This window comes from Equus quagga, chromosome 2, assembly GCF_021613505.1.
Source record: "Equus quagga isolate Etosha38 chromosome 2, UCLA_HA_Equagga_1.0, whole genome shotgun sequence".
In the NCBI taxonomy this organism is placed as follows: Eukaryota; Metazoa; Chordata; class Mammalia; order Perissodactyla; family Equidae; genus Equus; species Equus quagga.
The window spans coordinates 102,488,613-102,508,597 of NC_060268.1; the positions used below are offsets into that span (position 1 = coordinate 102,488,613).

At 52.7% G+C, this 19,985-nt stretch overlaps 1 protein-coding gene across 1 annotated transcript; it reads left to right on the top strand.

The window, feature by feature from the left end:
- Nucleotides 1-495: 495 nt before the first annotated feature.
- GPRIN2 (G protein regulated inducer of neurite outgrowth 2) lies at nucleotides 496-8,484 on the top strand. Its single transcript, XM_046655126.1, has 2 exons — nucleotides 496-514; nucleotides 4,513-8,484. Exon 2 carries the CDS (start codon nucleotides 4,519-4,521, stop codon nucleotides 5,890-5,892), a length of 1,374 nt encoding a protein of 457 aa, XP_046511082.1. The 5' UTR covers nucleotides 496-514; nucleotides 4,513-4,518; the 3' UTR covers nucleotides 5,893-8,484.
- The last annotated feature ends 11,501 nt before the right edge of the window (nucleotides 8,485-19,985 follow it).

A 19,985-nucleotide genomic window follows, 5' to 3' on the forward strand; every position in this document is an offset into this window, starting at 1 on the left:
TCCTCTGCCCATCCTCCCATTTTTCAGTACTCTGCTCGGGACCCCGTCTTCTGCCTCCACCCCTGCTCCCATAGCTTCTTCCTCCTCCCTTCTTCATTCCCACGCCCCACTCGACCCTCCTCCCACTGCCCCCAGCCCCAAACCTCCCTCCCCTCTCATTCCTCCTGCCCTCCATCCCTACTCCTTTGCCCTCCAGCCTCGTCTTCCTTCAGTCACTGCCTCGGCTGCTGGGAAGGTCTGTAGCCTAGTGTTGGGGATCGTGTTGAGGACCGTCTCCCTAAGTCTGGGTGGGCTTTGGGCTGGAGGGGCGGGGAAGGGGTCCCTGCCCCTGGGGAGTGTTTGGGGCGGTGTGTTCAGGCCTTCGGTCCCGAAGCCAGAGGCGGCCTGTCTGTTTGGTGTTCAGAGTGCTGCTGTGGTTTCTTGCAGGCGCGCACAGCAAACGGGCCTGTGCGTCGGCCTCTCGTGTGTCCACGGGTGGGGCGCGGGCCCATGCTGGTGCCCGGGAGCATTGCAGGTAGGGACACACCAGCCACCAGCCTCTGGTTTGGGGCAGCCGGCCTGGAGGCTTACCTTCTCCACCCCAGGTGCCTCCTGGGAAGTGTGGGCAAGCCCTCCTCGCGGGAGGAAGCTCAGGGGATGGCAGGGCCGTGGGCCTCTCTCTGCTGAGCAGAGCTGGGTCTATGGGGCCTCCGCCCCACCGTTACCCCAGAACCCTTTCCTGGCACAGCTTGTGACCCTGGCGTCTTGCTCTTAAGGCCCCTTCATCCTCTTTGTGATGGTAGGTTTTGTCCCCTCCAAACGCTCCCTCTCAGAAGCCCAGGAATGCTCCCTGCTACATTGCCCGACTTTGGCCCCAGGTGGTCCTGTCAGGCCCCCTTTTGCAGCTGGGATGGATCAGACAACCTGCTAGAGGTTGTCACACCCCCACCATGCAATGAGGGATTTGTAGGGTGTAATCCTACCTGGTCCCTCAGGGCTAAGGTCCAGATTTTCACATTTTTAAGCAGCTTCCCCCCTGACCTCATGGGTTTGCTTTTCCTGTTTTGGTTTTGCTGGATCCAGAAGTCATCATCTAAATGCCTGTCTGTTAACAAGAGGGGACGTATATGGACGCCACAAGTGTGATCTGAGATGGGGCCTGCTTGCGGTGGCCTTGGTAGTCCCCTGGGCACACCTCCAAAGGCTTGGGCTCCTCGGCTGGAGTGACATGGCAGAAGTTGGAATCTCTGACTAAGTTGACTTTGCAGTCTCTTTGGTTGGGCCAGTCTGGAAGTTTCTGTAGAACTGAGAGCTTTTACTCACAGTGACATTGGTTGATGGCTGTTTGTGAGACTGGTTGCTCTTCCACTTACTGACGAGCAGAACCAAGGGAGCAGGGCAGTCCAGCATGGACCACGGGGCGTTGGCCACATGGCAACCTTGATTGGCATCAAATGGGGCAGGAGAGAGAACATTAAGGTGTCACCCGAAGAACACTAGGGGTCTTGAGTGCCTCTCTGTGCCTGTCCTTTGTCTGTGCTAAAACGTCTTCCCAGGGTCTCTTTAGGGTGAAACCAGAGCCTTTCCCATGGCTTTTTAGGCCGAAGGGTACACCATTCGGGGCATTTAGAATGCAGACTGCAAACTTGTGCGTATGTCTGCATGCATGTGCCCGCATGCATGTATGTATACACATGTGCATGTGTATCCTCCCAAATTAAGGTTGACAATAGACTGAGAAACTTAGTGTGGTGGTGGAGACATTGGGCACCCTGATGGCAACTAGGTCCTGGGATGGGATGACGCGAAGAAGGACTGGGAAGCAAGACTAGGCTAACCTATGGGATGTCCCAATGGCTTCCTAGAAGGGCCTTTCTGCCCCCAGTGCGAGTCCCCGCAACAGCTTGAGCACAAGTCACTCCTGACAGAAGGAGGAAAGAAAAGATTGTTATTAATATTCACCGTTCCAGATGGTCCATATGCCATCACGTTTAGTCTTTGCAATAACCCTCCAGGGTGGGGATTTACTTCCATTTTGCAGACTGAGGAAACTGAGGCTCAGAGAGGTCAGGAGTCCACTTGAGGGCACGTGTGCAGGAAGGGGAAGGGCAGGGCTGGAAGCAGACCCCTGCCCGCCTGCTCACGGGGGCTCCAGAGCCCATTTCATCAGCTGCCGTCGCTCCCCAGGAGGCCCCTCTTCTTGGTGAGAGGGGGTGAGGGGAACCTCCTTTCCCTGGGGATAACTCGAGTGACTTCCGTTGGAGCCTTTCCCTCCCTCTGGGCTGGGAAGGCCAGGATGTAGGAGGAAGACCCTGCTGGGGTTCAGCTGTGGGTTCTTTGACGTCTCTGAGCTGCTCCAGGTCTCACTTTTGTCACCTGCCCCTTGTGGAGGTGGGGTGAGGAGGGGAGCCAATGGATACACGCCCCCCAGCCCCCAGGTCTTTGTGGTCGCTGCTCTCTCTGAGTGATGGCCAACCCTGGGCCCTGTGCAGCCGTCTGGTGAGACAGGCCCAGCGGGTCCCTTGCTACTGATGGCTTCTCACCAGCTCCTGGCGGGGTCTGAGGGCACCCTCTCACCTGTTTCCTTAGCGGGCCAGAGTCTGGCCGGGCTCTTTATGGCCCTGCTCCCCAGGATGCTCCAGAGTAGGTGGGGCTTAGCCAGAGTCTGTGTAGGCTGCCCAGGTAGGGCTTCCTTGCGTTCTTGGACCTGTGGCTGGTGGTTGTCTGTCTGCCAGGGGCTGTCTGTGACCACATGCCTCCTGCCCTCCTGACTCCAGGCAGCCTAAGAAGCTGCTAAGAAGCAGATGGGGTGGGGTGGGGGTACAGACTTTGTTCCCCTCATTCGCTTGTTGCACTGACTTGTCCTAGGCACCACTGGGAGTGCTAGACACTGTGCTGGGCGCTGGGACTTCAGCTGAGTCAGGATAAGTAACAAAGTGATGACAGTGGAGGGTGATAGAATCCAGGATGGAGGTCTGCACAGTGCTCAGAGGGGGCATAGAGAGCCTCAGACCCTCCTGGAGTTGATTCCTGGCTTAGCCACTTACCAGCCGTGTGCCCTTGGGCAAGTCACTAAACCTCTCTGAGCTTTGGCCTCCTCCTCTGTCTAATGGAAAAGATGACTATGTCATGAGGTGGTTCTGACAATTAAATGAGATAGTGCTGGAAAGGATGTGGCACATGCCTGGCCCATAGTAGGGGACTGGACACTGGGAGCCCTTATTATTTTTACCACCACCGTGATTGTTAATAGGTTTGTTGCCCCTCTCTGTTTAAATGTCCATCTTAGAGCTCCTTGAAGGCAAGGCCTGGATCTTCGTCTTCTCTTGGCTACTCATGCTTTTCCTGACCCTTCCGGGGGCCAATCTGGTTTCCGCCCCAAGGAGCAGCCAGGACAGGACACTCCTGCCCCGGGCAAGGCTGTGTCTAGAGCTGCAGAGTGCAGTGTGGTAGTCATTAACCATATGTGGCCATTTAAACTTAAATTACTTAAATTTAAGTAAAATTAGAAATTCAGTTTCTCAGTCACACTAGTCACCTGTCAAGTGCTCAGGAGCCGCGTGTGGCCAGCACCTAGTGTATGGCACACTGCCGCACAGGATCTTCCCATCGTGGCAGGAAGTCGTGCTGCGCTGGCCTCCACAGCAAGCCTGGAGCCCTCGGGGGACTGCAGCTACAGAAACATCCCACTGTTGGCTCGAACAGCCACTAGCCATCTCCTTATGAAGTTTGCAATTAGACAGAAACTGAGTTCCCAAGAGCCCTTCCCACATTCCCTTTCGGGTGGCCTTGCTGCCCTGGCCGGAGGTGGTTGGTTCCTGGCAGTTCTTCTCAGCCCAGGGGTGGGAGGGAGGACCCGGATTACCCAAACTGCAGCTCGTGCCTGCTGTCCACACCCTGTTTCTCCAGCTGGTCCTGCCTGGCAGGGAGTCCCCGAGTGACGTTCCTGGTTCCCAGCCTTGGCCGGGCCCAGGCGGTTCTCGGTGTGTCCTCTCTTCATTGTTTGTTCACACAAACCTCTGAGCCCCTGCTCTGTACCGGGGATGCTCCAGTCCAGAGCAAGGTGGATGCTGACAGTCCTGGGAGGAACTAGGCTAGTCCTTGCCAGTCGAGCTTTAGAAGTTATTAAAATACTGAGATACTTCTGTGCTGATTGACTAAGAGCTGTTCTCCCAAAGCCCCTGCTTGCAAGGCCCCAGCAGCCTTGGCTTCTCCCCTGACTTCCCCTCCCTCCCTGTAATCCGACAGTGAGGAGTCAACAGCTGGCATGGTCGGTCGTGTCCAGGACCTTATTCTGGGGCTGGTTCTAACCGCTGAACACTGGTTATTAGATGTTTGTAGTGTTGCCCCTGTGTATGTGTGATGACTTTGATATGCAGTCTGGTGTCCTGTCATGGTGTTGCTTGTGGCTCTGATGCATCGGGACTGAGCTGTCCCCGCAGTGTGCCTAGCACCGTGTGAGCCCACAGCAGAGTCCAGCTGAGGGGCTGCCACCCAACTCAACTCCACTCCCTTCCTTTCTCTCTCCTGCAGGCAGCCATGAGCACCAGCCGCCCGGAGCCGGGTGCCCGGGCACCCCGGAGCCTCCGCCTGCAGCCCCTGTCCCGGAGCTCTTCCAGCCTGCTGGGGGAAGGCCAGGGGCACAGGGCAGAGCTCCGTAAGAGTGCCAGCAGCACTGGGTGGCAGGCCCAGCCAGGCGAGGCCAGCACCGGTCCCCGGGTCCCGGAGGAAGAGGCACACCAGGCTGAGAGCACAGAACAGGCACAGGCCTCCAGGCCCCAGCCACAGCCCACTGCCATGGGCCACTGGCGGAGCAGCACTGTCGGCAATGTGTCTACTGTGGTCAGTGGTGGCCTGTGTCACCTGAGGGCCCCCAGCGCTGCCACTGTGCAGAGGAGCCACTCAGACCTGGTCCGCAGCACCCTGACCCGGGGCCACAGGGGGGCTCGAAAGGCCAGCCTCAGCTGCTCGGCCCTGGGCAGCTCGCCGGTCCACAGGGCTCGCCTGCAGCCTGGCAGTGCTTCTGGCCAGGGAGGCCAGGCCCCTGGAGGCCTGGAACGGGACCTGGCTCTAGAGGATGGGACTTCCAACTCAGCCTGGACACTAGGAGAGAGTCAGGTGTGGGTGCCGCCGCTGGACCTGGGAGGCACAACCACCCACAGCAGCCCCATGACTGGGCCCAAAGCCACTGGGCAGTCGGCCACCACGTCCTGCCATGCTCTACCCCCAGCAGCTCTGCTCTGCTGCCTTAGGGAAGTGGGGGCCGGTGGCTGCTGCCATGCCCTGCCGGCCCCAGGGATCTTGGCCTTTCCCAAACTTGTGGCATCCGTGAGTGAGTCTGGGCTGCAGGCTCAGCCTGGGGTGAAGCTCCAGTGTAGGTTGCCTGGGGGGCTTCCTGGGCATTCCCACTGCTGTGCCCACCCTTGGGGTCCTACCCGGTTAGCTGTGGAGCCTGGTGCCAGGACCAAGGATGTATGGACCATGACCTCAGCCAGTGACTTGGCTCCCGGGTTGGCATCCCCTCTCTCAGCCCAGGATGCTGGTGTACAGGCAGCCCCCATGGCAGTCTGCAAGGCTGTGGCCACCAGCCCGCCCCTGGATGCCCCTGTGGCCCTGCACACTTTCCCGGAGATAACTCTGGGGTCCGGCCTGGAGGAGGCACCATCCCCTGTGCGGGATGTACGATGGGATGCTGAGGGCATGACCTGGGAGGTGTACGGAGCTGCGGTGGACCCCGAGGTGCTGGGCGTGGCCATCCAGAAGCACCTGGAGATGCAATTTGAGCAGCTGCAGCGGACGCCCGCCAGCGAGGACAGCCTGTCTGTGGAGGGCCGCAGGGGGCCGCTGCGAGCTGTCATGCAGTCCCTGCGGAGACCCAGCTGCTGCGGCTGCTCCAGTGCAGCCCCTGAGTGAGGAGCTGCCACCCTCGGAGCTGTCGTGGGTCCATGGACTCAGCCCCAGACCAGGGCCAGGGATGGTGGGGGCCTTGTGCTCCTTGGACCCACTGGCAGCCATGGACGTGTGTCTGCTGACCACAGGGCTGCAGCCTGGGGGCTGCCTGCTCCTATCTGTGGGGCTGGATTTTAAGGGCTTGGTTCCCGAGAGCCACATCCGGGCTCTGAACTTTGGGACAGTGTCAGCACTGTGCTTAAGGGAGATCCTGATTTTTCGTTAAAAATACTGGACCTTCTGTTCAGTGTCTCCTCAGAACTCTGCCACAAATTCCCCAGGACTCTTGGTGGCTCAGTTTTAAAGCAGTGCTGAGAGATCATGAGTTCCTGACATGAAAGGTGGGGCCCCAAGTGACAGGGACTGACTGGGTCTTTCGGGAAGGGAGCTGGCATTGTCAAGGGCCCCCTGTGTGCCACACGCTGTGCTCGTCACCTTTTCTGTTGAGTCTTCACCTCTTCCCCCGTTTGACAGATGGAACCACGGAGCTTGACATGGCTGTAGCTGACGTGCCCCGGGCCCGTAGCTTGACAGGGTGGGCGGGGACACAAGCCAGGGCCTGCGGGAGCTGGGGAGCACATGACCACTCAGAGCAGGGCAGTCGTGAACAAGAACTTCCTGAGCCTGTGATCCGTACTGGGTTTTGGGATTCCCTGGGGAACGAGACAGGTTGTCCCTGCCCTCCTGAGCTCATGGTGTGTGAGGGTCCCCATCAGTATGAGGGCAGTGAGCATTACAGAGGGCTGCGGGTGTTTCTAGAGCCCGCCCCCGTGTAGGTCATTGCGTCAGGGGCTGGCCTCAGGCAGGAGAGAACAGGTGTCCACCTGTCCCCAAATACGTTGCAGTGCCTGAAATTGCACCATTGTCACCTTGTTCCTTTGGCTTAAGACTTTTAAAGCAGGAGTGGCATTCTAAGAGGCCAAAGGAACCTGGTGAGAAAGGCAAGCTTTGGGTCAGAATGCCTCCCAAAGCCCCAAGATGGGGCTTTTTTACCCCAAAACATGCCTTCCCGACTCCCAGCTGAGACCAGGTAAAATGCCACCCCTGCTTCAAAATGACGGCAAATCAGAACTGGGGGTGGGGCTGGGGCAGAGAGAGTTGGTGTGGTGGCAGGCGGGGACTTGACGTCCCCCTTTTAAAATGTGATCAAGCCAGTTTTCAGGCAGCCAGGAGGCCTGGGCCTGTCTGTCCCTCTGTGTGTGGTACAGGGCGGGCACATCACGCTCAGGGGGTGACACGTGGGGACCCGGTTGCCCTCTGCCTGGCCCTGCACAGGGGCTCCAGGAGCCCCAGCTGTGGACACGAGGGGAGGGGTGATGAGCTGGAGAGGGGAGGGCACCATCACATAGGGCCACGGCCGAGCAGGGTCTTGAGGACACAGTGGGGCTAGACAGGTGGGCGGAGCGGGGAAAGACCTATAGGCAGAGAGAGCAGCCTGGTCAGAGGCTTGGAGGCACCTGTTCTGCCTGGGCTGTGGCGAGTCACTGTGTTGGGGTGTTTGTGGGGCTGGGAGGCTGGCAAGGGGGTCCCCATTGTGAAGATCCTGGTGTGACCGAGGAAAGGGACTTAGGGGAGCTGTGGAAGGGAGTGGGGCCAGACTTCAGTTTAGAAAGATCCCTCTGGCTGCCATCGGAGAGGAGATGCATGTGGAAGAGGTGGGAGCAGGAGCCCAGGGAGATGAGGGCATGGGGGCCAAGGAGGGTCCTGTTAGGGGGAGATGGAGTGGGCAGCTGGGGGCATGTATGCGCGCGCGCGCACACACACACACACACACACACACACACACACACAGCGTGTGACAAATGCGGCAAGCAGGATTCTAGGAGGCTGAGGTTTCCACTTTGAGCAAAAAGAGGTGAGGGTACCACCTGGGACCAAGGGAGGCAGGTGTGTTCAGGACGGGCAGGTGAGGGGCCACCTGCCAAAGGGTTTGGCTGGGACCTGTGACACCCTTCATGAAGAGACTTTCTCTGTCATATGCAAACTGTCATGAGCTCATTCTCTGTTTGGCCCATGTGTGCCAGTCTCTGCCACATCCAGGCTGCACCTGGCATGCCCAGATGGCAGACTGGGCTGGGCCTGGAACGGGAAGGGCTAGCCGAGCCCCCACCCACCTCATCATGACCCAGATAAATGTGGGGTGGTGCTAGAAGCCAGCCCAGCCTGGGTGGGCCTTGGGGCTGTGCGTGGCTGGGGCCCCAGAACACCCTCCTGGTTAAGTTCGCTGCCCTGAGACAGCAAGAACCATACCTTTGGCCTCGCTAGCCCAGGCTGCACGGCCTCTGCCGACCCATCCACCTGGAGCCACTGCAGCTTAATCTCTGAATTCAACCTGGAGACCCAAGCCACCCCTGTTTGCTGTGGCCCCTCTCAGGCCGGGCAGTGGTTTAAGGTCCCCGGACACAGCCGCCAGCTTAGTTGACAGATCTCTTCCTCTCAGACACCAGATTTCTCTAGACTTTCTGGGATCCCTTCAGGCAGTGCTCTGGGAGGTGATGGATTTCATTATTTGTACACTGGTTTTGTTTTGAATTTGAAATAAAGTCTCGGAGGTCAGAGCTTTGCCAGGGAAGTGTTGTTGGGTGGGCCTGGCTGGTCTTGTTTTGTTCTGGTAGATTCGGTCCTCTGGAGCATCCACCCCAGATTCCTAGAGCCCCCTGCCCAGGCAGGAATCTCCCTCCCTCCTCCCCAGGGACTCCTCCCTTCTGACCACCGGCTCTCCTTCTTGGCCACTGGGGCCCCCAACAGCTGAAGCCTGGCTTCCGGGGCTTGTCTGTTCCGGGCCTTGTCTCCTCCAGGCCTGGCCAGGACACAGCGCGGACATCTTTGGTCCAGGCCCTTGGCTGCCAGCACCCTGACAGGGCATGGCCAGTCCACCCTGGGGGAGAAGCTGTTCCTCCCAGATGTAGGCTACTGTGGGCCTGGGTCATGGTGTGAGGGAGGGTGGAAAAGCAGGGAACGGTCCTGTCCCCTTGTGACGTCACCTCCCACGTCAGCTGGATTGGGTCTCTGTCGCCTGGAAGTGCTGGATTTTTCTTTGATGGGGGGCCAACGCAGCCTTCCCAGTGCAGGTCCTGACACTTAGGTCCTGGTGGGGGGCACTGTAGCTTAGTGCTCTAAACTTGAGTTTGAATCCTGGATCTCACCTATGGCCGTGAGATCTGGGGCAAGATACTGACCTCGCTGATCCTCAAATTCTTCATCTCTAGAATGGGGATGACAACGGCGCCTCCTTCTTGGGCTCGTGAGGATTAAGGCAGTAACCTGTGTAAAGCGCCCGGCACCCAGTTAGCACTCAGCACACGTGCTGGTGGTGTTGGGGGCCCCTTCCTTGGGGCAAGCTCTCACCCTGTCAGCTTGGCTGTGATCAAGCCCCACATCCCATCTCCTTGACCATCCCTCATCTAGGGCCTCTGTCCTGGTCCTTCGCCCTTGCTTTGCACCCAGCTTGGGACACATGTGCTCCGACTGAGGCCCTCTGAGACCGTGGAGGACCCTCTGGGGAGGACCATCAAGGGTCTCACTGCTAGTCTGGGGCTGGGCTCCCCAGAAACTCATGCTGGGACGAGGCTTCTGGATGCATGAAGGGAGGGGGAGCCGGGGGCACAAGGTAGGGAAGGGACAGAAACCAAGCTGAGGGTGTGGTTTTGGGTAGAGCCTGGCCTTGGCCAGGTCCCACAGGGGAGCCCTGGGGCCTCAGGGTAAGGGCTACTGGGGTGGGGTGGGGGGTAAACTCTGGGCACTTCTGGCTCTGGCACGCAGGCCGGGAAGCTCCAGGAGCCCCGGGGCAGGGCTCTCTGTGGAGCTGTAGGGCCTATCCTGGGGGAGGGCTGCACAGAAACAAAGGGCATCAGTGGGGTCTGGGGTGGCCCCGCCAACAGTGTGTTCAAGCCCTGAGCAGCCCCTCCGCATGGACATGTGCTGGTCCGAGGCCCGCCCTGCCCACATCTTCTCTCTGCAGCCTGCTCTGAAACAGTTCTCTCATCTGTGTCCCCACCCAGGGACCTGGGTTCCTGAAATGCACATCTCTGCCTTTGCCCGTGTTAAATGCCTTCTTGTTCATTATTCGGCCTAGCCCAGTTTTGTCATCTGAAGCTATGACTGGTCCTTTATCAGTTTCGATCCAGCTCGTCAGGCAGAGCAGGACCAGGCGGAGCCCAGGGCCTGTCACTCGGTCATCCTGTAGGTCTGCGCTGGTCCCCAGATCCCTATGAATCCACACGGTCATCTGGTGCTGTGGTTACATACAGATGATAAACCAGACAAAGCATCTCAGAAAAAGGGATGTTTATTAAAAAACACCCAAACCAAACCAAAGTTGCAATGGCCGATAGGATTGGGGGCGGACAGGTGGGGCCTGACTCTCTTGCTCCTCGAGCTGGGTGAACACCCGCGGCCTTCGCTCGCTTCCACAGTGATTCTCCGTGACTCGTACCTCAGTTTCTCCCCGTCCAAACCCGAGATGGCTCAGCAAGGAGGCAGGTCTGGGCCCTGAAACATGTGCTCCCAGATGGGTGTCCTAAAATTCATCTTTCACGGTCCCACATTATAGGAGAGAATGTGGGGCTGGTAGGGGGACGGCAGTGGACGTCTGGGACTCGGGGCAGGTGAGCGTGTCCAATTTAAGGTGCATGGCTTTTAGCCACCTTACCTGGTCCGTCCTGGTCTGGAGCTTTCCAGTTCTGAACCTTTCCTGGGAAAAGATAGGGTGCTTCCTCAGCATCCCGTGAACATGGGCCGGGGGGTGCAGTGCCTCTCTGGGGGCCCCAGGACAAGTGGGAAGTCTTGGCCCATCCTGCATGCACTGCCCTTGGCTCTCTCCCCACCTCCACCCCCATTTCTCTTTAATCTCAGTTTCCCCCTTCGTCTCCTTTTCTGTCTCATGGCCCCCAGAAACCTCGTGTCTCCCCACCATCCCACCATCTGTGCCCCTGCTTCCTTCCCCCTCTGCCGAGGGTCTGCCTGGCCTATCCCTCCTGGCGTTTTTCCCCCAGCCGTGGCCAGGTCTGGGTCTCTGCGGTCCTGATTTTCACGACGCTGGGCCTTTCCTCCCCACCTGTCCTCGCTCTCTTTGGACAACTGAAATGTTGGAGCTTGCCAGACAGCTTCTAAGCATCCTCCAAGAGAAGGTGGCCTCCCTGGGGCAACCTGGGGTTGCTTTGTCAGGTCTCCATCACTTTGCCCAAGAAGAGAAATCGGTAGTTAGTGGTTCTGTCGGGCGAGTGGCCAGGCTTTGATCAGGCTGGAGGGGCACCCCATCTGTGCTCAGCTTTGGCCATGGGGCGGCCCCAGAGCTGGAACTTTCCATAGGTTCACCAAGGAGTTAAACTTAGGGTGCTGGAGCCCAGGTGGGAGGAGGGCAATTGTCGCCTCACCCTATGCCCACTCAGCCCCTCACCTTTAGCCTCTGCTTGGCCTTCCCTCTGTTCAGTTCTCATTTTTACCTGTCAAGGGTCTGGGAAGATGGTGGCCAAGGGTGCATCTTGTACGCAATCTTTGTGGCTTTCCTGAGTCCAGACTACATCATTCGAGGGAGACTCACTGGTTTGATTTTCTTTTCCTTCAGAGCGGGAGGAATTCAGGAAGAGAGGAAAGGACTTCTTGAGATGATTCCATGCCCCCAATCCCCCTCTCCCCTGACACAGTCCCCGCAGCGTAGCCCACAGCCTCCTCCCTGGTCACACCCCTGGGCGGGGGAAAGCACGACCCCGCAGGGCTGCGGTCCCAGGAGGGCCGGAGGTCCCTGGAGGCGCCAGGAACACGCTTAAGCCTTGCTGACGGGCGGGCCAGCCAGGGAGAAGGTCGGATCCTGTCTTTATTTGATTTTTGATATTTTATCATTAATTCTTTTGCATTAATTTTGACTTAAAAATATTGCATTGATATTATTTATCTTGATTACCGAGTCTTTCCTTGTCCCCTTAAATTTTGCACCCAGTCCATGCCTGGTCCCCTCCTTCTCTCCCGTGGCTTTATGTCCCCTCGGTCCCCTGTCGTTACAGAATTGGGGCTGCTGCAAAGAGGCCCCTTTCCTCCTCCCGCCCCACCCCTGGTCCCCGGGTGGCGCCGCGGAGGGGAGGGCTCCCGGGGCTGCGGCGAGGGTCGGCGGCGGCCCGCGGGACGAGCCGGGCGTCCCCTAGTGGTCGCGAGGGGCGCAGGCGGGGAACCCCGCCTCTGCCCCCGCCCGGCCCGCAGCGGCCTCGAGCGGCCAGGAGCGACCTCGCGCCCGGCCCGCCCCCGGGCGGAGGGCAGAGAGAGGAGGCACCGCCCGACGCGGGGCGGGGTGCGGGAAAGACCGGCACCGCCGGGCCGGCTCCCTGCGCCTCCCCCTCCGCCCCTCCTCCGGATGCTCCAGGCCAGCCAGAACCGCGGGGCGGAAGATTCCGGAATGGAGAGGGCGGCGGTGGTGATGGAGAAGGGGGTGGGGATGGAGAAGGCAGAGGGTGGGGGTGGAGAGGGCGGGGTGTGGAAGCCAGTGGGTGATGTGGGATCCTGCGGAGGAGGGGGTGGAATCCAGCGCGGGTTGGGGGGTGGAATTTAACGTTGCGGGGGGCATCTGTGGCCTTTGGAGGGGAGGACAGCCTCATTTGACTTAGACCTCTGACTCCAAATGTGAGTCGTACACCCCGTGGTCGCTGGATGCAAGGCCTTCGCCCTTCGACCCTAAAGCCGGTGTGTGTCTGCGACCCTTCTTGGCCTGCCTTTGTCTTTCAATGCCCTAGAGCCTCTCAACGTGCCCCGCGGCACCGCCCAGAGAGGGTCCATTCCCTGAACCCTGAGGAGAGCAGGGGGGACAGCCAGGGTGCGTCCCCCGCCCCCCACCGGGACTGGCCTCTGGCAGCAGAGAACACGGGGAGGGAGTATGGGGGGCAGTGGGCTGAGGAGGGGGGGTCTGAGCTGGAGTTGACCGGCAGAGAGGGGCTGGGCCTAAAGTTCACTGCAATGGGGGCGGATTCTGAGGGTCTTTGCCCCTATCATTCTTTGTCTCCACCAGCTCCGTCTGGTGTCCCAGGCCAGCTGGGTGTGTCATGCGTGATGGTGGCCAAGAGAGAGGTTAGAGGGAGAGCCGATTCCTTACAGCAGGTTAGGCAGGAGGACTGGGGACAGCCTCACGACTGCGGTGTGGCTGAGGGGCATGCAGGGGACTGAAAGAGCCCGTGGGCTTCTCTTCTTCAGTGGGAAGAGAGTGGCTGTGTCCAGGACAAGCGCTCCTTTCTTGTTCCATGCCCACAAGGCCTCTCTGAGATAGTATCTCCCTTAGGACATTTTTGGCTGCAAGTAATTGAATTATGAGCCAAAAGTTATCTAAATTAGGATGTTTAATTTACCACTTAAGAATGTAAGAGGTTGCTGTTCTAGAGTAGGCTCAGCAGCGCTGTGAAGACCTCAAAGATTCAGATTCTTTCCCTAATTCTGCTCTGCCACGTTCAGATTGTTTGTAAGAGCTGTCCTCATGGTCACAAGATGGCTGCTGCACCTCCAGACGTCACAATCTCATAATAAGGAAGAGACCAAAAATCTACCACAAGTGGTTGTTGGTACGCACAGTTAACTGGTTGAAAACATTGGTTTTTCATAGCCTGCCAATGAATGAAGGCAATGATAATATTGCCTGCCACATTCCCGACGCTAAAGGAATGGCAGAGCGGTGATGGGTTTGCATACATTATGGTCTTTGCTTCTCACAGTTAGCTGCCCTTCCCCATGGCGGGTGAGACTCGGAGAGTTCAAATATCTTGCCTTGTTGTACAACCAGGAGGTGAAGGAGCTGGAATTCAAGCTGCAGTCCGTGTGACTCCAGTCCTGGCTTTTGGCTTGTTTTTTTAAAGATGAAAGGAATACATGTTTATGATGAGAATTTCTAACAGTGCAGACCTTGGCTTCTGTTTTTTAAGCATTGCACGTGTTTGTGATAAGAATTTCAAATAGCACACAGTGTACACGAAGGGCTGCCTGTGTCCCCACTTGGCAGTCCCTGCAGGTTATCACTGTAATTTCCTCCAGGACGTGTCCTCTGAAACCTCCAATTCAGACTTGTAAATATTTTACACAAGTGAGACCAACTTAGAAACTATTCTGCACTTATTTTTTAAAATTAATGTATCTTGCAGATAATATTGCCATAGATAGATGCTACCTCCTTTTTTCTTATGGGTATATTGTATTGGATAGAATATGAAAGTGCTTTTTTTTTTTTTTTTAAATTAAACCGGTCCTCTTCTGCTTGGCTTTCTGTTATTTCCCATATTTTTTGCTATTATAAAAACCATGTGAAAATAAATATCCTTGTAGGTGGAGTTTTGTGTCCGTATGTGAGAATATCTGTAGGATGAAGTTTTCATCAGATGATAGGTACAAAATGTCTATGGATATTGGCGAATTGTTCTCCAAAAAGCTTGCCCCAATAATACGTGAAAATGCTTATTTTCTCACACTCGTGCCAACATTTGAGAGTTACCAAACTTTAATATTTTGACTAATTTGATAAGTGAAAGAATGATGTCTGAATGGTTATTTGGATTTGCAGTTCCCTCACTACGAGTGAGGTTGTGTTTAGCCAGATGGCCTGGGTGAGGAATCCTGTTGGCTACTCTCAAGCTGTGTGACGTTGAGCAAGTTGCTGAACCTCCCTGCGCCTCAGTTTCTTCATCTGTAAAATGGGGATCTGAAAATGCCTTATTAGTTGGATTCTGAGATTTAATGGCACCTCGCTTGTGGAGTGCTGGCACAGTTCCTGGCTCGAAATAAGGGCTAAGTAAGTGTTAGCTATTATTATTAGTGAGTATATTTACTGACCATTTGAATCTGCTTATGGTCTGCCTGTTCCTATCTCTTTTCCGTTTTCGATGGATTCTTCTTGTTTCTATTGATTTGTTAGAGCTCTTTGTACATAATAACATGTGCTCCTTTTATGTATGTCTTACCAGTGTCTGTTTGTTTACATTTTAATGGACTTTATTTTTCAGAGCAGTTTTAGGTTCACAGCAAAATTGAGAAGAAGGTACAGAGACTTCCCATATGCCCCCTGCGCCGCACATGCACAGCCTGCGCATCGCCAACGTCCCCCACCAGAGTGGTTCTTTTGTTACCACTGATGAACCTACATTGACACATCGTTATCACCCAAAGACCATATTTTACATCAGGGTTCAGTCTTGGCGCTGTACTTTTATGGGTTTGGACAAATGTGTAATGACAAGTCTATGCCATTATAATCTTATACAGTCTATTTTCACTGCTCTAAAAATCCTCCGTGCTTCACCTGTTCATCTTTTCTACCCCTTGAACCCCGCCAACCACTGACCTTTTCACCGTCTCTGTAACTTTGACTTTTCCAGAACGTCATATGGTTGGAATCATATAGTATGTGGCCTTTTCAGATTGGCTCCTTTCACTTAGTAATATGCCTTTAAGTTGCCTCCATGTCTTTTCATGGCTCGATAGCTGATTTCTTTTTAGCACTGGGTACTAGTCCATTGGATGGAGCACAGTTTGTTTATCCATTCATGTACTGATGGACATCTTGGTTGCTTCCAAGTTATGGCAATTATAAATAAAGCTGCTATAAACATCCATGTGCAGGTTTTTGTGTAGACATGTTTTCAACTCCTTTGGGTAAATACCAAGAACTGCAATTGCTGGATCATATGGGAAGAGTATGTTTAGTTTTATAAGAAACCACCCGAGTGGCTTCTGAAGTGGCTGTACCATTTTGTGTTCCTGCCAGCAATGGATGAGCGCTCCTGCCGCTCCACATTCTCCCCAGCATTTGGCGGTGTCAGTGTTCTGAGTTTTGGCCATTCTAATAGGTATGTAGTGGTGCTTGTTGTTGTTTTAACTTGCACTTCCCTAATGACATATGATGTGGAGCATCTTTTCATATGCTTATTTGCCGTCTATGTGTCTTCTTTGGTGAGATGTCTGTTAAGGTCTTTGGCCCACTTTTTAGTCTGGTGGTTTGTTTTCTTATTGTTGAGTTTTAGGAGTTCTTTGTGTATTTTGGATAACCGTCCTCTATCACCAACACAAAGGAGCCTATTCTTTTCTGAAATGGAAAACTAATTGATTCTGTTTCTGTAATAGATACAGGCCTATGCAGATTCTCTGTTTCTTCTTGTGTGAGTTTTGGCAGATTGTGTCTTTCAAGGAATTGGTCCATTTCGTCTAAGATATCAAATTTGTGGGCATAGAGTTCTTTGTAGTATTCCTTTATTATCCTTTTAATGTCTATAGGATCTGCAGCAGTGTCCCCTTTTTCATTTCTGATGTTAGTAATTTGTGTCCTCTCACTGTTTTTCTAGCCTGGCTAGAAGTTCATTGATTTTTTTCAAAGAACCAGCTTTTGGTTTTGTTGATTTCAACTTCTATTGATTTCTGCTCTAATTCTTTTTTTCTTCTGTTTACTTTGAATTTAATTTGCTCCTCTGTTTCTAGTTTCATAAAGTGGAGACTTAGATGATTGATTTTAGATCTTTCTTTTCTAATATATGCATTCAATGCTTTAAATTTCCCTCTAAGGAAACTTAACTTTTCTGTATCCCTGCTTTCACGGTATCCTACTAATTTTATTGTTTTGTTTTCATTTTAATTTAATTCAGAATATTTTAAAATTTCTCTTGAGAATTTCTTCTTTGACCCATGTGTTATTTAGAAGTATGTTGTTTAATCTTCACTTATTTTGGGATTTTCTGGCCGTCTTTCTGTTATTATCTCTAGTTTAATTCCGCTGTGGTCTGAGAGCAGGTATTGTATGATCCCTATTCTTGTACATTTCTTAAGGTGCATTTTGTGGCCCCAAATGTGGTCTGTCTTGGTGAGTGTTCCCTAAGAGCTTGAGAAGAATGTTCTGCTGTTGTTGGATGAAGTCGTCTGTGCATGTCAGTTATGTCCAGTTGACTGGTGGTGGTATTGAGTTCAGTTATGACCTCGTTAACTTTCTGCCTGCTACATCTGTGCATTTCTCACAGAGGGGTGTTGCAGTCTCCAACTATAGTAGTGGGTTCATCTATTTCTCCTTGCAGTTCTATCGGTTTTGCCTTATGTATTTTGACGTACTGTTGTTAGGTGCATACACGTTAAGGATTGTTATGTCTTCTTGGACAATTGACTGCTTTATCATTAAGTAATGTCTTTCTTTATCTCTGATAACTTTCCTTGCTCTGACTTCTGCGCTGTCTGAAATTAATATAGCTAATCTTGCGTTCTTTTGATTAGTGTTAGGGTGGTTTGTTTTTCTTCATCCATTTACTTTTAATGTATGTGTGTCTTTTATATTTAAAGTGGGTTTCTTGTCGGTAACATATACCGTCACATGCTGCATAATGTTTTAGTCAACGACCAACTGCAAATATGATGGTTATCCCATATGATTAGGACCATACTGCCTAGGTTTGTGTACCATCCAGGTTGGTGTGAGTACGCTCTATGATGGTCACACAGTGATGAAATTGCCTAACAGTGCATTTCTCAGAATGTATCCCCTTTGTTAAGCGACTCATGAGTGTCGTTGGGTCTTGTTTTTTGATCCACTCTGACAACCTCTGTCTTTTAATTGGTGCATTTAGACCATTGACATTGAAAGTGATTATTGATATGGTTGGGTCACCATCTACCATATTTGTTCCTGTTTTTTATTTGTTGCCCTTGTCCTTTGTGCGTATTTTTGTGTTCCACTCTTTTTCTGCCTTTTGTGGTTTTAATTGAGCATTTTATATGATTTGTTTTTCTCTCCTGTCTCGGCATATCAGTTATACTTCCTTTTTTACTTTTTTAAGTGGTTTCCCTGGAGTTTTCAGTGTGCATTTATAACTAATCTAAGTCCACTTTCAAATAATGCTACACCACTTCACAGGTACTGTGACTACCTTATAATAACAAAATAATCCTAATCCCTTCCTCCCATCTCTTGTATCATTGCTGTCATTCACTTCACTTAAACACAAGCAGACTTACACAATCGAATACATTGTTACCATTATTATGTTGAGCAAATTGTGATCTGTTGAATCAGTTAAGAATGAGAAAGATAAGTTTTATTTTACTTCTCTTACTCCTCCTTCATTGCTATTTTTTGTTCTGTGTAGTTCTGAACTTCTGACTTATATTGTTTCCTTCTTATACCATTTTTGCAAGGCAAGTCTACTGGCAACAAATTCTCTCCATTTTTGTTTGTTTGAGAAAGTCTTTATTTCTCCTTCACTTTTGAAGGATAAATTCACTGGATATAGAATTCTAGGTTGGTGGTGTTTTTTCTCTCAACACATGAACTATTTCACTCCACTCTCTTCTTGCTTGCATGGTTTCCTGAGAAGTCAGATGTAATTCTTATCTTTGCTCCTCTGTTGATAGGGTATTTTTATCCTGTGGCTTCTTTCAAGATTTTTTCTTTACCTTTGATTTTCTGTAGTTTGAATATGATATGCCCAGGGGTAGTTCTTTTTGGCATTTTTCTGCTTGTTGTTCTCTGAGCTTACTGGATCTGTGGTTTGGTGTCTGACATTAATTTGGGGAAATTCTCAGTCATTATTGTTTCAAATATTTCTTCTGTTCTGTTCTGTTCTTTCTTCTCTTCTGGTATTCCCATTATGTGTATGTTATACCTTATGTTGTTGTCCCGTAGTTTTTGGGTATTCTCTTCCATTTTTTTAGTCTGCTTTTCAGTTTTGAAAGTTTCTATTGTTATATCTTCAAGCTTTGAGATTTTTTCCTGAGCCATGTCCAGTCTATTAATAAGCTGATCAAAACATTCTTCAATTTGGTTATAATGTATTTGATCTCTAGCATTTCTTTTCTTTCTTTCTTTCTTTTTTTGGGTGAGAAAGATTGGCCCTGAGCTAACATCTGAGCGCATCTTCCTCTATTTTGTTAGTGGGGTGCCGCCACAGCATGGCTTGATGAACAGTGTGTAGGTCTGCGTCCAGGATGTGAACCCACAAACCCCAGGCTGCCGAAGTAGAGCACATGAACTTAACCACTATGCCACCAGGCTGGCCTCATTGATCGCTAGCATTTCTTTTTGATTCTACCTTAGAATTTCTACCTCTCTTGCCTTTTACATTGCCCTTGTGTTCTTACGTGCTCTCTACTTTTTCCATTAGAGCCCTTAACATATTAATCCTAGTTGTTTTACATTCCTGACCTGATAATTCCAACATCCCTGCCATATCTGAGTCTGGTACTGATGCTTGCTCTGTCTCTTCAAAATTTTTCTTCCTGTTAGTTTTCTCTTGATAGCTGGACATGATGTACAGGGTAAAAGGAACTGCTGTGAATAAGCCTTTATAATGGGGTGGTAGGTTGTGGGGTTGGGGGGAAGTGTCCTATAGTCCTGTGAGTGGGCCTCAGTCTTTTGGTGAGCTGTGCCCCTGGTCTGTGAACTTCACAAGTGTTTCTCAGTGTCCCTCCCGTCTCCCCGCTCAGGTGGAACAGGAGGGCTGGAGTGGGGTGGACTAGGCATTTTTCTTTTTCCATGTGAAAGGCTTCAGCTCACCGGAGTTGGGTATCTCCCTTGCCCCAGGTCAGTTACCTGCCCCCCGGCAGGTTAGGCCCTGGTTAAATAGCTCTTCCCAAGGGCAGCTCCTTGTTAAGAAGAACAGAATGTTCTGGAACATTTCAAAGTGGCTACTTTTGAAGAGAGGAAACTCTCTTCCTGCTGGACACATGAGGGGATTTTTCTCCGGTGTTCACTGTGAGGACCTGGCAGAGCTCCTGGAGATTAAATTCACAGCAGTGTGGAGGCTCCCTAGGACTGGCGCCCCCTGCAGCTCTCAAGTCTCAGACTTGTCCGCTGGGCCCCCAGCAGTGCATCTGTCAGGGTCTCCTACCCAGCACTGCTTCCCGAGGAGGTTTCTCCTCCGGGAAGGTGTGATTCTCTGTATTCCCCTGTCTGTCTCACCAATTTCAGGGGCTGCAGTTTGTGCTGTGACCTCACTTCTCTTATGGATCTAAGAAGAGAGCAGTTGATTTTTGAGCTTTTTACTGGTTATTAGGGTGGAGTGGTTACTTCCAAGCTTCTTCCATGCCGGCCCGGAAAGTGGAAGTCTTTGCAAGTATTTTTT